Source organism: Panonychus citri, unplaced genomic scaffold (assembly GCF_014898815.1).
Source record: "Panonychus citri isolate SS breed McGregor unplaced genomic scaffold, ASM1489881v1 Contig00001, whole genome shotgun sequence".
Lineage (NCBI taxonomy): Eukaryota > Metazoa > Arthropoda > Arachnida > Trombidiformes > Tetranychidae > Panonychus > Panonychus citri.
Genome location: NW_026515406.1, coordinates 1,554,471 through 1,574,686, shown reverse-complemented (window position 1 = coordinate 1,574,686; position 20,216 = coordinate 1,554,471). Strand labels below are relative to the sequence as shown.

Sequence of the window (20,216 nt, the reverse complement as noted above, 5' to 3'; positions counted from 1 at the left end):
TCGAGCTTCCTAAATCATGACAAGATGATTACAATAAACTTGATGATGATGGACAATCAACTGATTCAGATTAACCTATGAAAAAAAAAGCTTTTATCTAACAATGAATAAGATTAATGAAGTTACTATTTATAACTTAACTTTCACTTTTAACAATCAAATTTTTATATAAATTGTATTGAATTAACTTGAATGATGATGATGATGATGATGATGATAACTATTGAATAAATTTCATCTTAAATCACTAACAATCAACTTAAATGATTAGCATCTTCTTGGAGCTACTATTTTTCCCGGAGTAACAATTTATCACGAAGCAATTTGATACCATGATGTTGATTAACTTTGATTTTAGTAATCAAATTGTGTGAATCAAATGAAAAAAAAAAGAAACGATAATTTTTATTTTCTATTATCAAGTTAATTGTGAACAGAATTAAAAACTGATAAATTAACTCAAGATTCATCTTAGTGATTAACAATTAAAAGGTTTCCCTTTTTGATCATCACGTTAATTATGATGATGATGATGATGATGAGTAAAAAAAAGTAAACATGAAAAATGACCAAGCAATTAATTAAATTGTTGGTTAATTAACTGGTTACTCTTGGATTGTAGAGTTAAATTACCAAAATGATTTAGTAATCAGTTGGGTATTTATGTTTACAATGGTAATGATTAATGTCTATTCATGTCTGTTCATTTGTACAATTAACCCTGAGGCGGTTAATCCAGTTAATCAATTGAAATTATCTGTTGTAAACATATAGCAAAATATTATCATCATTAATTTAAATCTCAAACTGTTTTGTTAACCAGTTTGTTGATTAACTTTGGTTATATAAATTAAATCAGTAGACATGAAGTTGTCATGAAAAAACATGATTAACACTTGTATATATCTTAATCATCACAATCAAGAATCATAATTAACCATATCCAATGGATTAGCTTTATATTGACCTAAGGTCATTGTCACATTGACTGGATTATTACAATTGATTTGATGAAACAATCAAAGTTGATCAGTTTTGGTTTTGTTTTTTTGATTGCTGAAAGTTAATTGTTGATTGACCAGGAAGCGATATGATGATTTATCCCAAAGGATTAATCATAATAATAAACAACGGGTTTCCAGTTAATCAATGGGGCTTTGATTGTGTTAAATTGTTGGGGGACTACAATCAAAATAGATTAACAATTGAGTGGGTGAAATGATTAGTATTAAAATCCGGAAGGGATTGATGATTAAACTAAATTGTTGGTAATCAATTGATGAGAAAGCGATTAATAGCCTATGTTATTTAGTTAATGATGTTAATCATGATTAAGAAAAACTTTTTCCAACTATTAATTTAAATCACGATGATGAACAATTTGTTGTTCATAAGAGAGATGATTAAAATTTACTTTGTATAATTAACGGTAATTATTAAGTTTATCATTTGTAATCATGATTAAATAATCAATCTTATATTTGATTAACTATCATTATTTAGTTGACCAAATAATTGATTATTAATAAATCATCATGTTAATTGTGATGGTTTAATTTTACTCTTAAATCAAATATTTTATTTCCGCAATTTGATTCCAGAATTAAATATTATCATATAATCGTCCAATAATTTAATTGTTACTCTAATCAAATTAGTAAATGAGTGACTTGAAAAAAAAGGAGAGTGAATGAAAAAAAAGATGATAATTAGTTTAATTGTGAATAAATAGGAAAAATGTTAAATTGTAATGATTAAGCAACAATTTGCATGTTCAGTTAATTTAATGGAAAATATTTTTAATCATTGAGATTGTGATTAAATACAAAGAATCAAAAACATTTATTATTCCCATGAATTTAATGATCAACGATGATTAAGTTGATTAACTGATATAATAAGACATGAATCAATGTTAATTATCTGTTAATCCTGTTAATTTTAATTCTAGAATTTAAATTGTGATTCCATTGATACATAATTGTGATCATCGTAAAGTTGATGATGATTAAGATGATGATTAAGGAGGAAGTTTGAAATTATGAGGGAAATCAAGGTGAGGTTGGAATGAGAGATTAAGATGATGATCAAGATGAAGATGAAGATGATGAGGGAGAAAGTGAAAGGTAAAAGGATGAAGATGAAGATGAAGATGAAGATGATGATGATGGTGATCAAATGAAAGTAACTATTAAAGGCCAAGAACCTTGATTACTTTGGATTTAAATTGTTGATGATCAAGTTTTTTTCTGTTCAATTTAATGTTGAATGTCTTGTTAATCAACTTTTACTTTTGATCAAATTAATGATCATCATTAAGAGGATTAAATCCTGAAGATATTTATTTATGAATCGGAGACAATTAAGAAATGATAATGAATGAACAATCAACGGACTGGTTAATTGTTGTTGCCCTTTGATCACTTGATTGGTTGAAATTTGTTAAATTATCTCTTGAATATTGTTACTATTAAATCATAAACCTACAATTAGTTAAATGAAAAGTAATCAAAGGTTGAGATTTATATAATACTAATCATGATTATAATTGTTATGTTGGTGGACCTTGATTGTTATCATCATGTTAATCCAGTTTAACGGAAAAATTAACCACAACAATTAAATGTTTTATGAATGGATAATGATTATTACACATTTTTAATCATTATCCAAATACAATCAATTTAATTGTTGTTGTTATATTGGTAATAACCAAAAAAGAAATGGTTTCAACTTGATTGATTAACTAATTGTTGTTTATCAACAGGTCATCTTATATCATTGATTAACCAATAATCAACCTTATTTGGATTTGTTGATAATAATATACAATTAATTCAATCACCATATAGTATTAATTGTTGAAGGTTACATCATCGTAATGATTTAATCAAGTATATTTTGTGTGCTTCATTCATGACAGTTGATTAAATTGATTACAATTAACCAATTGCCAAAAACAAACTTAATCATCATCCAATGTTCTCGATCAAAGTTTAATCATTTAAAGAAAACAAAGAAAAGGTAAAATAATCAATTTAAATTGTAACAATTAACAGTCAAATTATTTACATCACCCGCTTAATTTTACTTACAATCAGTTAATTATGAATACTGATCATATTAATCTGATTGATTAACTGGTTGTAATCATTAAGTAACGGTCAAGGTTTCATTGACTAATAATTTCCGGTGGATTTTACAATTAGTTAATTGTAAGAGGAAAAATGATTAGCAAATCAAGTAATCAACCAATTAAAAAGTTCATTTAACTTTAATTGAAACATTAATTCAACTGAGGTGGTCTTTTAATCAACAATTTATCTTAATTATTATTACTTTTTTTTTCATAGATTTACAATCAACTATCAATTAGAGACCGTTAATTATTTGGACAAATTTGAAAATCTAGTCAGTAATTTAAATTAGATTAAGGTTAAAGTATTAAAACAATTAAAATAATTGAAAGTGTAAAAATTAAACGAGTAACAATTTAACTTTCATAAGGTTAATTAGAGATGACACTTGGAAAAGTAAATTGTAATCAGATATGATGATTAAAAATTCACCATTTAAATTGTGTTACGTTTCAATTTACCATGAGAAAAAAATTAAGATTAACTATATAATTGAGTTAACCAACAATTTACCTTGATTATAAACTGTTGTTGATCATTTGCGAGGTTAAATTGTTGTAATCAGAAAAAAACGCGAAATAATTAAGATGAATAAATTTTCTCATAGGTAAACAATCAGTAAATTGTTTTGAGTTGATTGAAATGTCTAAATACAAGACGGAACGATAAAGAAATTGATGATAATGTTCAATTGATTATCTTAATCATCATGATCCTTTTGATTGTTTAAACTCAATTGTATTCTGATTGTTAATTGTTTCCAATGCAACGGTTGTAATAAGTTGATGACCTGAGTAATTTAAACAATACATTTGTAATCCAAAGGTAAAGTTTTGTTGTGACTCCTTCCAAGAAACGGTTACAACCAATGTAACAGATAAATTGTATTAGATTTTGAGTTGAATAGTCAATGAGAGAGAGAGAGAGAGAGAGGATCGAGATGATGAAGATGAAGATGAGGATGAGGATGAGGATGGGAGAGGAAAAAAAATGTTTTCTTTGAAGGTAATAACATTTTCTGTTGGATGATGATGATTTTCATCGTTTACTTGTCTCTTTTATTCACTGAACCCAATCATCTTGATCAACCTCTGTTTTGGCGATGGTTCAATGATTATCTAAGCTGAAAGTCCAGGGTGGAAAATTCATCATCAGCTGAGCAAATTCAGTCTCTTTTCATCCTTTTTTACAGCTGATTTTTTTCCCTCATCCTTCTGGTTACTCATCAACCTCCTCCTCAATCCTCATCTTCATCCTCTGTGTGTCTTTATCATGATTATCATCTTGAATCAATTGAATCTCTTGTTTTCCTCCTGCTGCTGATTTTCATTACAACAACGTGTTCATTTCATTATCATCGGTAATTTTATCATTATTAAGCTTCATTGATTTGATTGTCTGGGTTAAACAACTTAATTGTCCCTCATCATCATCATCATCATCGGTCCAATCTAATAGTTAAAGTCCATTGGGTTATCGTTATATCATCAAGCATCTGCATCAAACTTATTTAAGATGAAAAGAGTTAATTTTATTGATTGCTAAGGGTCAGAGTCTCTCTATTGTTACAATCAAATTCAATTGATTGGGGATAACAATTTACCTTTTTATAGATTACAGGCCAGTCTCCTCGCTTTATTAATCCTATTTTTTACTCATGAAAAGGCCACAATTTACAGTAAATCAAAAGTACTTCCGCCTAAAAGTGGTTAATATTGTTATAATTTATGGTAACATCACCAACTTATCATCATCATTATCATTAAAGTCCAAGAATCTCCTCCTCATCCTTTTGGTCAGTTTAACAATCATTAGAATATGAAATTTACATCAACAAGCGTGAAGATGAAAAAAAAATTCAACTACAACTCATATGAATCTCATCTATGGGTCATCAGAATTTTGTTATTTATCAAAATTTATTCATCATCTTGGTCATTAAAAACATTTAAATTGTTGTTGGTCAACAATCAGTACAATTAATCACCAACTAAATACAACTCTCAGTGAATCAACTAATCATAAAAACTGTTTTTTGCTATTAAATGGCAACATGAACGATGAAGCAATGATGAACCGGAAGCAGAAATGATGAAAAAAAAGGGATAAATATTAAATTGACTGAATAGATTAAAGAATTTGTAAGATTGATTTAATTGTGAAGAGGAATAAATCAATTTGATTAAAATGACTTCATGTTAATTGTGTTCTTTTAAATTGTAGCATCCAAATGATATAAGAAAAATATTATTATCTTGAAAGCTTCGTTTTCGTTTGATAATCAGTTAATTGTTACAATTGGGATGAGAAACAAACAAACAACAATTAGAAATATTTACAATTAGACAAATTTAATTGTTGTTACCTTTTAAATTTCATTCTAATGACATTGAATTGTGAGAGTTTGTTAGCCAAGTAAAAGTTGAGTTAATTTTTTTTTCGACAATTACGATGAGATAATTAATTAATTCTTCTCTCACAATCAAGGGTATGACAATTACTTTCAACTCATACAATTAACATGAAATAATATCTAATCATTAATGAAATTAATCCGAAAATGTAAATTATATTAAACTTTCATTTGATTATTTAACATAAGCATTTACCCTGAGGGTAAATGAACAACAACAATCTAACTATATGTACACGTTGGTTAACAATTAACTATTGCGAAAACAATTTAATTGAATCAGTTTGATAATTCATAATGCTTGATGAAGATGAAATAGTTTTCCTGGTAATTTAATTGTTAACAATCAACTTACAATCATGACTGAAGACTAACATAGAGATCAAATAATAATAGTAAAAAAAAACAGCGAAATCATTGTTAATCCATTCAGATTCAATTGTAATAACTAATCAAGTGATTATCAGGAATTTTGATTATCTTCATGATGATTAAGATGATTACAGAATTGATTAAAATTCCTATGAACAGAAAGAAGGAGAGAGAAATTGATTATAAATGATTAATCATTAAAGGGAACATAGGGAAATACAATTGATATAAAATCTACAGTTAATTGTGATCAAAGATTCAAATCAATGATTAAAATGAAAATAATTTTAGGTGGTGGGTGATTAAGGTAATTGTGGGTCTGGAGAGATTAATTTTTGAAGGGAGGTGAGTTGATTACGATTGTAATTCTAATCATTACAATCAAAGATTTAGTGTTATTATTATTGATTAGTTATGGATAAGGCAGTAGATTGGTCAGTGGATGGTGATTATGGTCAGCAATTACTAACCGATAGTATGAGAAGATAATTGTAGTAAGATGAACTGACCATTAACATGGTCATTTGGTTACCAGTTTCAACATGGTATCAATGGTAAATGATTAACTATCAATTTCCTTTTGGCTTCTTGATTCTTGATTCTTTCATCATCATCATGATTAAATCATTTTGAACATTTCATTTTTCGGTGAAAATTCAGATTCAGATTTAGATTCAGATTCTTCCGGCATTAATCTGAGTTATCGGAATACTTTTTTCACGCTTAAATTTGTTATATTTTCATTTGATCAACTAATCAAGTAGAAAAATTTGATTATTCTCAATTGTAATAAATCAATTGAATTTCAAGAATTGTTTAATATTGATGATGGGTAAATGGTGATTTCATATTGATTGTCAATCAATAAAAATTATCTCACAGTTTTCAATTGAATAATTAATATCCTGAAAATGTAACATTCAATTGATTAATCAGTCAGAAACTGAGAGAGAGCTAAACTTGTTGAGTTTACTTGTCAAAATTAACTAATCACTGATTGGCATCAATTTAAATTGTTTAAGATCTTAATCTGTCGGTCAATGAGTTGAATCAATTATCCAGGATACGAAATGGTAAACTAATTGTTAGAAGTGAAAAAAAATGAGAGATTAATTCAGACTAATTAATGAAGTATATTAATAACAATACAGAAAGAAAACCGTTACTTTTGCTTTCAAGAGATTCTGATTGAAAAGTGGGCGCAGAATTGATGTAATCAAGCAAATTCATTATCCATTAATGAAACTCAATTAATAATAAGTTTAGATTATGATGAGACCAGTGAAGGTGGATAATGATTAAGGTGCAATTTAACGATGTATCATGATGATTATTGAATAATCATGAAGTAAATTCATTCTCTATCCGAAAAGTGCCTGAACAAAGTGTGAGAAGTGAGTTGTTAGAGTATCTCAACGGTATTTCCAAAGATATTCACCAACAGTTAGGCCACAATTATGCGGAAATAAATTAAATCATTATCATCAAGTTCAGTGGATGAAATGATCAGAAAGAGAAGAGGCAAGAAAAAAAAAGACACCATGATAAGTAATAGGTTCTTAAGCTGAAAATGAATGAAGGGAGAGAGGGAATTCTTACCTGGAGGGTAGAATCAACTTTTACTTTTGAATAAATCAAGTCATCGTTGAATTTACACTCTCCATGAACATCATCATGTTGGTAGAATTTCTTTGAACAAAAAGAGAGAGAGAGAGAGAGGAAAAAGAAGAAGAATCTTCCTCATCATCCATCAAAGACTGTTCACCTTTTGGATCCCGCTATTGACTGACCATCAGCTTGTTTTCCTCTTCTCTCCATTCAATTGATCTGATGGTTTTTTCTTTCTCTCTCAAATGTTTCCCCACCCTCTGAATATCAACAGGTATCATGAAGGAACAAATTCTTGTTGATAAAAAAACTCAGTAGACTTTGATTTCCACTTCTTCTTGTCATGTCCACCACACCAAGAAAAAATATCACAATGGGAAAAGAATTGACTTGTTTGTTGTTCAAAAGATTTTCTTTTCACTTTAATCCTTCCTGATCGATCAACCATGTCACCAGAATAATAATCATCATCAGAATTTATCATGTCAATTCAAACAATTATCGTTAAATATGAAGAAACAAATGAGAAACTTAATTCATTGAGAAAAAGTAAACATCAGGAAAAAAAAACTTACCCTTGGAACGATTATTATTCAGATGATATAAAACAGAAATAGAGAATAATTTTGATTGATTCTGGTGAAATCAGCTAATTCCATGGATTTATAATCATCTAAAATTAATTCTTCTAGTTAATTGTTGATTAACAAAGAAGAGAAATTAAATCATGTCTTCCTTTTAATATCTTCTCTTTATGTGGTTACAGGACTCAGAGAATGTCAAGATCGATGATTGAATTAAAAATCTTTCATTCAATTAAAATTTGAAGAAAATCAATTAATCATAATTAGATTTCTTAATATCATCAAGACAATTATGATTAAATTATGAATCGAATTTTAATCTAATCCCTTATAATTAACTAATCGATTGTATGAATTAATAAGAAAATAGGTATTCTCATCTCGATGGAGAAAAAAAGTTACTTCTAATTGTTGAGAATTAATTGTTGGCCATTTTCTTTTAACAATTAATTACTCGGAGAACACAATTAGTTAATAAACTGGCCTCTCTTTCCCACTACTGAATACTAATCATAATAGAGATAATCAGATATCAAGAGTTTGTGGGTTGAAACAATTAAGAAAATTGTTTTCATCGTTAATTAAGATTACTTAACACTCGTAATGAAAATAAATTGTTTGAATCAAACTATATATTAGTTAGTTAATCATAGAAATATAAAAAAAAAAGTTAATTCCTTGCGGGCACAATTTGATGTAACAATTATTGTTTCACAAATAATGAACAATTTGATAAGTTAAATTGTATTAATTAATTTGAAGCTTAATTAATATACTAAATCAATACAAGTCGCTTTTACTTGTATCTTCATAATATGGATAACAAATTGTTGTTGTTAAATTAATAAATTGCTGCGATTTGTAGGTAATTTAAATTTCGTGTTAAGGGCTAAATCACTTCAACCAGTTTTTATCAATTCCAACAATCAGTGTAATTGTTATTAACTTGATTTGATTGAGATAATGTCATCATCATGATAATAGGATTTTTTCAAATTTCTCACCATTGTTATGATATAAATCATAATTGTCTGTGTATTTGAATTATATATTTCATACACTAATCGTTATTATAATGTTATTATCATGATAATCATTATCATTTATTGTCACTACAATTAGTTGATGATGATGATGATGATGTTAATCATTTCTTCAGGAAGCTTTGATTGTGAATAGAGATGAAACTTTTTGTTAAATTGCTCAGGGAATCATTTAGTTGGATCTTTATTGTTTGCTAAATCCAATCAAGCCAATCAAGTCCAATTCGTAATCAACCTAGATTTTTGATGGACGATTAACATTGACAATCAATTGAAGAATTGAAAATTAAATTAATTGATTGACCACAATTGATTGTCCATTCAATTGATTTCTTCTGAAAATTGGATTGACAGTTTGTTGATTGTTCAGCTTTTGGTTATAATCATTCTGATTGAAGTTAAATTTTTCTCTAAATTCAATCAGTTTTAATTACTATTGGTGTTCACTAATTGATTAAACAGAAAATTAATAAATTAAAAGTAAGTTAATTAGTTAACTGTTAATAATGAATGTTAATTATGTTTTCATTTGGTTTGTAATCAATTTACTTAATTTGGTTGTGCAAGTGAAACTTTTTTTTCCACCAATTAATCAATCAATCAAATTGACAATCTTTTCCGACTGGTTAGTTAATTAAATATTAAGTTCTCATAATTAGAAGACGAAAATTGAAACAATTAAGATTACCCAATGATCAATATAAGGTGAAAAGTGTCAAATGATTAATTTAAATTGTTAACTTTCCGATGGAAGTTGTTAACAATTAGGTTAACTCACCTCTTCCTAATTACAATTAATTTTGATAAAATATCATCTTAAATCATAGGCTTGATGATTCAATCAATTCAATTGTATTTTTGAGTAAACATGATTAGTTAATTGTCTGATCTTGGGATAATTAAGAGGAAAACAATTTTACAGGCAAAAGAAAATCAAAGTTAAATTGATCGAATTTAGAAAATCAAATTGAGGATAATTAACTGAAGAAATCACGTCCAAAGATGGAGTCAACGAATAGATAGTAAATAATCAATTGATTATCGAAACATCAAAATTAAATCACAACAATTAAAGAAACAGCAAATTCATGTAGGCGATAATCAACCAACCGGCCAAAAGAAAACCTAAAAAAACATTGAGGCTTTAAGATCAACTCCAATTCCAATTTCTAAAAACAATCAACCCATAAGCGAAGAAGATCAGATTAATTAAAAAAAAGACAAAAAAAACTTATTCTAAAAATAATTAGCTACTAATTAGAAATCAAAGTTAATTGTAATGGCGATTTCGATTAATTTAAAAAGAAAAACCATGTGTTCGAAAGTGTCGCCATCTATTATCCAATTAGAACAATTTTCTTTTCTCTCTTTTCTCATTCGTTAATCTTTTTTTTCAAATGTTTATTCACTTTCAATGAGAACACATTAAACCGACTTTTGTCTTAACTTGTTGTTAATTAACTCTAATAATTAGTTATTTTTTTCTTAATTTTAATTGTTATTCTTTAAGTTAATTAGTTGATCCAAATTGTGTTAACTGTTTTTCTTTTGGTCAACAAAACGTTCATCTTATTGATTATATTTCCATTGATTTAGCTTGTTTTGTTTTTTAATTTTCTTCTCTATGTGAATTTTTTTTCTTCTTCTCTCTTGTTGTTAATATTTAATTTGTTAATTTTTCTCATTACAATTTATCATAATGTTCAAATCTTTTTATTCTTCTTCTTCAAATAGAAATTCTTTTCTTTCAAGAAGTCAAAGTACCATTGAGGAGAAACCCGAACCTTTGGATTTGGATTTAATTGATAGCCAATTGTTCAGTTCTAAACCAAGTTTACCTTACCGGTACTCTAATTATTATAGTGGTAATTATAATCGTTCTAAACCACAAACAGCCATGAGAAGTGTTTCTCTCCTTGACTGGCCACCAAGTCAATATATCGTTGACACTGGAGAACCACCACCGCCACCACCATCACAACAACAACAACCAGGACCAACATCATCTTCATCATCATCATCATTGACAAAAATTTATTCCACCAATGATACTATTAATAGATTACCTTCCAATCATAATCTATATGTTCAAAAAAATTTGTCCAATCAAATCAACGATAATCATCATAACAATAATTCTCACCATCACCATAACCATAATCACCAATCTCACCAACAAATATCATCTCTTAATCTTGAATCTTACGAAACAATTTCCAACAATTGTGACTCTGATTCAAATTGTTCCTGTTACAATAAACTCGGTGATATTGATGAAGATTCAATCTCACCAATTCAAGAGGAGTTTATTCAGGTTAATGTTTTCATCCCTGAATATCTAGTTGAGGTAAGAGAATTGATAATCTACTGTTAATTGTTAATCAGTTAAATTGCCCTGAGCAATTTTCTTCCTAATCTCTCTCTCTCTCTCTCTCAATATATATTAATAATTTCCAATAATTTTGCAAAATCTAAATCCCTTGACCGTAGCAAATCAATTAGCACGATTATCAATACAATCAAAAGAAAACTAATTAATTACCTGAGAGTGTCTCTCATATACACACACACAAGGTAATAAATATAAAATTGAAAAGCGAATAATTGATTAAACTAATAACAATTAATCTAAAAAATTAACTCATTTTCTAAACTGATCATCATCTTCTTCGTAGGCTGTTTAAATTAACATTTTCTCGTTAATTACAATTAGAAACACAACAATTTATATTCAGACAAAACATCAACTTGAAGGTTACTTTTTCAGATTCAATGTTAATTGAAATCAAGAAACACCAATAGATACACAAGAAAACAAATAACTTTCACTCCAACCATAAGACAGAATACAATTAAAACCCACTAGGTGACAATTAATTATTCCAAAGTTAATTTTCCATTAGGATTTAATCATTTGTCTATTAGTTAATCAATGTAACCAAGGTTTTCCAAATCAAATCTTTACTCTCTCTATGTTTCCATAAGTCAAAAGCAAATGTGATATTATTGATCAACCTTGTTCTCAATGAATACTAATTGTTTACTGTTTTTATCATCAAACAATTTAATTAAAAGTAAAATTAAATGAACCAACTAAATTTACCCAGATTGTCCATTGCAATTAACTTTTCATCACATGTTAATTAGCAACAATTTTATAGTGTTGAAAGATTTACCAGATCAACTTGATTAACAGAGAGAAAGAAACAAAATTTCACCAAACAATTAACAATTAACAATCTCAACAATTAAATTGTTCATTTTGTTTCTAATCATTTCAGAGAAAGACAATAATTTAAGAAATGTCTTAAGAAATCAAGGTAAATTGTTTTGATGAATTGATTTAAACACACATTGGAAATTGTCAACAATTAACCGTTGATTGTTACAAGGTTTTCACTTTATTTTGATTGTGATCCTTGGATTGATCCATTGATGCGATCAAAACTTTTTTTCCTAATGGTTAATATTGAATTTTACAATTTCCACTTGATTGTCAATCTTTATCATTGTTAAATTGTTGATTGTTAATTGTTTGCCTCATATTTTAACACAATATGCTGTTCCGATTGATTTATTGATTGTATTTACTTAAAATGATCATTTATTAATCTTATACATTATTGATAGCCTAAAATTTTATTTGATATCTAATTGTAATAATGATAATACAATTAACTGATTACTATTTTATTATTATTATTATATTGAAGATGATTAATTACTTGCAATCAATCAAAATGTCCACAATTTAAAATTGTGACCGTTTAAAATTGATCGTAAATATCAACAATCAACTGATCAGTTAATGAATCAATTTAATTAAAACAATACTCACCAATTAATAGATTAAATTACCTTGATCTTTGATCCATATCAAATTTTTTTCTGTTTGATTATTAATTGTTAATTATCTTGCAACAATTAATTATATCTTTCTGGCTAATTGTAACGTTACTATTGATAGAAACAGTTTTAATATTAATTGTTACAATCCAGGGGTGAACATTTTTTGTTTCAATTATAATTATGATAGCAAAATTTTGGGTAGAGCAATTAATTGATAATTCAGTTACTGTTATTTGATTATTCACTGAACAATTAATTATAATTATAACAATTTTTGCCTGCAATTGGCTTGATTTGATTGTTAATGTTTGCTAATTGTAAACAACACTAATATTTGAGGACAAATGTTAAACTTATCACAACAATTAGTTAATCAGATTAATTTAGGTTATCATTTGATTTCAAACTAATCTCTGAACCTACAAATTAATCACATCTTTGCAAACAGTTAATCACAACAATTAAATAATAACGATGATCTGTTTTTATTCAATATTTAATCAACAACTTTATGTTTACTTTTGTACTCAACATGTTAAGTTGAACTATTTTAATTATTAATATGATTAACTATTGATTAACTAACTACGATTGATTTGTTTCCGTTTCCTTTTTTTAAAATAATCCAATTCCCAATGATTATAAATTATATCCTTTTGTTATAATCAATCTTGATGAGCTAAATCATAACAATTAATCCAAGTTTCAACACTTTTATCATCAATGATTTATTAATATCTCAACAAATCAACTGAACGAGTTAATTAATTAAGTTGAAAGTAACTGATTGTATCAAAAAGGAGATAAACACTTTGATACTTAGTTAATTAATATTACATTGATTGTCATTATCACTTATTAACTAATCGTTGATTCAATTATAATGGTAATCAACTGATCGTTGATAATATCGTTAAGTTAACCTGATAACCTTAAGTGTTACCAAAGTATCGTTACAATTAATACAATTAACTTATGCTATTCAATTGATTAGATTAACAAAGACAGACTGATTAATTGTAAATTCTGTAATCATCAAATCACAATTAAGACTAAAATTGATTAAAGTTAATCAACAATTTGTGATCACGGAAGAACTTGAAAATAAATAACCTTCTAAATCTAATAGAAACATTTAAGATAATTAAGACAATCAAATGTCATCATGTTTAATTGTTACAACAATTAATCGATACCTATGGATTTCCAATGAAGTTTTCTTGTTCATTAATCAACTTACCTTTAAGTTTTAATTAGTTAATTCAACTATTTATTGATGAATCTTTAATTGTTGCTTGCAAATTCAATTTAATTGCTGCAATTAAATAATTTCTGATCATATAATCACTTTGTTATCACTACTTGATTGTCGCAAATGATTTAATAACAGATGATGAGTTAAATGAAATTAGTTAATCAATTGTTGTTGAATTGTAATTCTTTAATCATGATCATGATTAACGGTAAATAAAAGGCGTAATTATATTAATAAATTCCCTGACCATGAAAGTGTTAATCAATTTTTATCCATCGTAATTAAATTGATTGTTTATCACGATTTCAACAAAGTAGCAAAAGTTAATTGTAAAAAAAAAGGGAATCAGTTGATTTGTTTATGTAATCAACTGTTTTAATGTTGTAAACAAATTAACATTGAAATGAATTAAATTAATCAAAAAGTGATCAAAATTTAACTGTTTTAATAACATTCAATTAAATTTGATTGTTTGACTTTTTAATTCAATTCTATTGTTGATTAACAAGATTAACTTGTAGCAAAAATTTGGTTAATTATTTCGTGATCACAATTGTTTACTTATATGTATTAATTATTTTAATCATAATATATGAATAATAACCAAAATTTTGATTGTTAATTTGTTTTCAATAGTAATTATTAAACAATTTAATTTACTCAACAACCTTAACCGATATAATAATTTTCCATAACAATTACTAAATCATAACTTTTAACAACAACAAGAAATACACAGATAAAACATGACAACCCAAATGGTTAATAATTAATTAATGATCAATATATTAGATTTAATTTGAAACATTAACCCAACAATTAACTTTTGATACTCAAACAATAATAAACTCGATGTGTTTTGGTTATGGATGATAAATCCCATTGATATTCATCAAGTAACTTTATCTCTCTCTCTCTCTCTTCCGTATCATCCCTCTTGAATTTTTCTTCATCATCCTCATCATCCTCATCTTCAAATGATTTTCTCCCTTTCTCTCTGTCTTTCTTTTTGAAATTCGATTTCGATGAATCGATTTATCGAGTGCGCAAGATCAAGCTTCGAGGTTTTTGTGTCGAAAATGTGAAAAGAAAGAGAATCGATGTTCGAGAAAATAAAGAAAGAGGAAAATGATGAACCAAAGGAAGAGAAAAGGAAGAGAAACTATTTTCCCTTATTATTTACCATAGGAAGAGAAAAATATTATCCAATTTACTCCAAGGCATCTTCATCTTATCTCCATCCTCATCCTTATCCTTTTATCAACCGTTGACTTGAAACACCAATGAGAAGATAATTTGTTTTTCTTTCATGTTTTTCATTCGGTCAGTTTGACCATCACAATTAGTTAACTGTCATCACCATTAACCTTATTATATTAATCAACTGAAAATGTCTAAATTAACTGAGATTGTTTTTATCAACCAGTTTTTGACCAGCATCCAAAATGATTGTTGATTTTTTACCAATGTGATGTTATCCTTTTTGACTGTTCATTGATAACTGATTAAATTTCAACTTGATCAGCATAATCAAGTTGACAAAACAATTAGATCAAACAATCAAACTGAATCAATTTTATAATCATAAAGTCTACAATTGTGGTTAATAAATTCAATGATGTGTTACTGTGAAGATGATGAAAGTGTAGTTATATTTAAATCCTAGTGATTTAAACAATTAACGATAAAATTGATAATCACCACTGAATTTGATAAAAGTCAACTAATCATCTTAGCTGAAAATCATTCCAATCAATCAATCAATCAAAAAAAGGTTGGTAATCCGCTTTGGATACATATTAATAGTTACCGGTTTTTGGGTCTATAACATTGGCAATCAATAGATTGTGACAATTGTTAACTAAACCACTTAATCCATCTTATTTGTTTACCTTTTTTTGCCCTTAAAGTTATAATAATTCCTGATTAATATAATGTTCAGGTGATTAAATCGATGTAAGACAAAAATTAAGCTTTAATCCGGTTAATCTGCTGATCCCATTGTCAAGGAAAAATGAACTTGATAGCAAAAATATAAATAAGAGATGAGAGAATCAATGAGAAACCTTAGGAATTAAATTGAAGACAATTTATTGAGCAACAATTAACTAATTGTGAGAACACAATTAACCTAAAACCTTTTTTCTTTTAATTTCTTCCCTTTTCCCCATTTACAGCAAACTGTTTCTTTAAGTGAATACGAAACCATTTGGAATTTAAAACTTGATATAATCGATCGTCTTTCCGCTTTTCGAAACAATTTGAACAGTTCACAAAATTATATAAACAATTTATTAATCACTGGAAGTGGTTATAACAATCATCTTGCAAATGAAGGAGGAGGCAAAAGTAATTTAATCAACAGTAACAGTAAATCATCATTACTCTCAGCGTCATTGTCAACATTAACTTCATCTCTATCCAATATCAACAATAATAATCTTCAATTTAATAATAACAATAAATTGTCACAAGGTGAACGGATTGACCTTAACTATGGTTTCTATTGTCACAATTTAGGAGGTTTCCTTGAGGAAGAGGCCACTTTTTACGATTACCTTAAAGGTGATTTAAGAGGGGGATGTGGAAGTGGTTTCATTGGCAGTGAGGCGATTTTATCATCATCATCATCAATTAATAGGTCAACTAGTGGCGGAGGAGCAATTGTAGGTGCAAGTGGAGTAATCGATTGTTGCTTCTCGTCTCGAACATTAGTTCGTCTTGAATTTCGCCATAAACAACGAATCGATATAATCGTCATGTCCACCACCCTTCCAACCTCAACGGCAACTCGACGTAAACGTAAACGGGGTCGCCTAATTGAAGCGGTGACCAATGGAAATGTTGAGAAAATAATTAAACTATTAACAAATTGTGACCCTAATTTTATTGATGAAACTGGTGCCGGTGGGGAAACCTTGTTATCCCTTGTTGCAGGTAATGCAACATTGTCCACTTCAACCTCTCAACGTGTCATCGTCGCCCTGGTCAATGGAGGTGCTCTCCTTGACTTTCGTACCAAAGATGGTCGGACACCTCTTCATGTGGCCGTTCAAAAGTCAAATTATGTTGCCCTGAAAACATTTCTCGATCTCGGTGCTTCACCTAATTATCGAGATGCTGCTGGATTAACTCCGCTCTTCTATTCCATCCTTTACTCAGCTAATCCCAAGTTAACTCAACTTCTTCTTCATGAGCATTCCATTCATGGGGTAGCCGATGCTCAGGGCTGGCAGGAAGTTCATCATTCCTGTAAATTGGGCCTTGTTGCCCACCTCGAGCAGCTACTCTACTACGGGTGTGATATGAATTGTAAGATTGTCGGCTCAGGTAATACTCCGCTTCATGTGGCCGCTATCAACGATCAAATGGACTGTGCAAGAGTTTTACTGCTTCGAGGATGTAATACTCAGGTTAGTTGATTTTACTGTTAACACTAATTAACCGCAACAATTTAACTAATCAACTAAACATCAGGGAACAAAAAAAACAAACCCAAACAAATCACTTAATTTAAATTACTTTTCAGTTTATGTTACAACTTAACTGTTAATATTTGCTTGATGTTAACCAGATCCTTGAGTTTAATTTAAGTTACTTATTATTAACAATTAACTAGTCCTGTTGATTGTCGCTCAGATTGTTGAATTAAATTAAAGAGATAAATCATTTCTAACCATTTCTAGAAATTAACTATTTAATTGTCATTTCCATTTTTAATAAGAAAGGATTAATTGTTTCAGGAAATGTAACAATCAATAGTTAATTTTTATATCATTCCCATGTAATAGATGATTATTGTTATTGTAATGATCATCATAACTTACCAATCAAATTTAATTCAGTTGATTCTGATCATGATCTTGCTTAACTGATCAGTAATTTATATCCGGTAACAATTATTATCAATTTTAAATCCAATTAATGATAATTTATTTCCGTCAGGGAAGTTTAATCAAAGTGAACACCTTATTTTGATTGTTTCTTGGGAAAGTTAATTTAATTCAACATTTGTCAGCAATTAAACACCCAAAGATTGTTTATAAATCATGATTAATATTAATATCAACTCGAGTGGTGAAATTGTATTGAAATTGTAATCAAGTTAATTGTTAATCATCATGATTTTGATTGTTGTTGTTCACTTGTTTATCTTACAATTGAACACCAATTAAAAATGTTTCATTTTGAAACAATTAATTGTATAAATATTTGTTATCAATCTAATTCAAGGTAGGAAAAGAGTTAATTAAATCAGATTGTGAGTTAAATCAATTGTTAAACTTATCAATTCAAATTTTAATCACTTTTGTTTTCCTAATTTTTTCAAAAATTTAAATTACTTGGGGTTGGTTAGGTTTGATTAATGGAGATACAAATTAAAATCAAACAATCAAGAAACAAAATCATAACAATTTACCACAGTTCGTGACTTAATTGTAGTAAACAGTAAATTACCATAATCAATTTTAATTGTATTTCTTAATTTCTGGCCAAGAGATATTTAGAAATGAGAAATCATTTTAATGAAAAGTTGATTCACTTTCAGCAATTAGACACAAATACATAAATCAATGAAAGTGATTTAAATTATTAGCTAATCAATTGTTGATAATTAACATTTCACTTTACTTGACAAAATATAATTAAATGTAATCAGTTTAGTCAATAATCAATCAATGACAAATTAATCAGGTTTACAATTAAAAAAAAAGTTAATATCCAATTGATTGAATTTAAATTATTGTGACTTTCAATAGTCAAGGAGATGAAGATGAATCCAGTTAACTTAATTGTAGTACTAATCAATTAATTGTTTGTATTAAACTTGCTTGTCACTCTGACAATTAGTTTTTTTTGGCAAATCAATATCATAATCATCAATTGTTTAATTGTCAATCTTGATTAAACAACAACAATGAGAATCAAATGAAAGTTATTGATTAAGATGATCAGTAATCTTGATTAAATCATAAACAAGGCTGATGATGATGATGATGAAACTTTAATAGTAATAATTATAATCAAAAAGTAATACAATTTGTTGATAGTTTTTTGACCCTTCAATTGTGATGATTAAAAAAATCAGAGAAATGATTAAATGTCCTCAGGTCATCAGGATAAATGATGGTGATGAAAATGATCAGATTGGGATAATGATGATGCAAGTAAATTGTTATAACAATCAGAATAATTATCCAACGATTTAGATATAATCTATTTTCAGTTGATCAGTTGATTTCAGTGATTTGTAATAACAAAATCATTAACAGAATTAATTTTGATTCGTTGAGTGTGAACGATTTATTTATTATTTTTACTACACATTGATTATCCTAATTAATGTTGTAAAATAATAATTAATTGTTAATCAAATGTTTATCTTTATGGTTGTTGATTATAATTAAATATTCATAAAGTTAATTATGATGATAATGATGACGATGTAATTTATTAATCACTTTAAATCAGTGTTCAGTTAATTTCTTACATAGTTGATTGTGATTGATTTCTCAAGGAAAATAAATAACAATTATTATCAATTGTTTTCATCTTTGATTTTGAAAACTTTCCCTTAATGATTAACATTTAACATTTAACTAATTAAGCTTTGATCTAATCATGTTTGAATACTCTTTCTCTATATATCATAATTAATTTCTTAATGATAACAATTAAATTGTTATGAAAACAATTCTAATTGTATTACCGTTTTTAAATACCTCTAATTGAAACCTGTTTCAATCTGGTTTCCAGTTAATCATCATAATCAGTAAACTAACAGAGATGATGAAAATAGTAATGATAATATTAAATTGTAATCATGTTAACCCTGTAATCTTAATCTGGCCTAACCTTAACTCTTAAACCTTGGGCAAGTCTCATCAGGATTAATGACGAATCACTTAATCACAATTAACTTTTTACTTTCTCCATACTCTAATCATCATCATC

At 27.5% G+C, this 20,216-nt stretch overlaps 1 protein-coding gene and 1 long non-coding RNA gene across 7 annotated transcripts in view; one reads left to right on the top strand and one right to left on the bottom strand.

The window, feature by feature from the left end:
* The window catches only part of LOC128385930 (serine-rich adhesin for platelets-like), a 30,368-nt gene that overhangs the window by 2,164 nt on the left and 7,988 nt on the right, over positions 1 to 20,216 (top strand). For 2 of the 5 annotated variants that reach the window (XM_053344876.1, XM_053344893.1), the window contains exons 1-2: positions 10,614 to 11,504; positions 16,439 to 17,674. In XM_053344876.1, the coding sequence (XP_053200851.1) occupies positions 10,857 to 11,504; positions 16,439 to 17,674 (1,884 nt within the window). In that variant the 5' untranslated portion in view covers positions 10,614 to 10,856. Of the gene's footprint in view, positions 1 to 10,612; positions 11,505 to 16,438; positions 17,675 to 20,216 lie in introns of those variants that run through there. The other 3 variants (XM_053344884.1, XM_053344869.1, XM_053344864.1) reach the window with 3 other exon arrangements.
* LOC128385968 (uncharacterized) lies at positions 4,929 to 8,283 on the bottom strand. Of its 2 annotated transcripts, none has more exons than XR_008324852.1 (3): positions 8,106 to 8,283; positions 6,393 to 7,962; positions 4,929 to 6,071 (listed from the first exon to the last, which is right to left on the bottom strand). It is a non-coding gene; the product is annotated as an uncharacterized LOC128385968 (long non-coding RNA). The 2 variants fall into 2 exon arrangements; XR_008324851.1 differs by having other exon boundaries at positions 4,929 to 7,298; positions 7,522 to 7,962.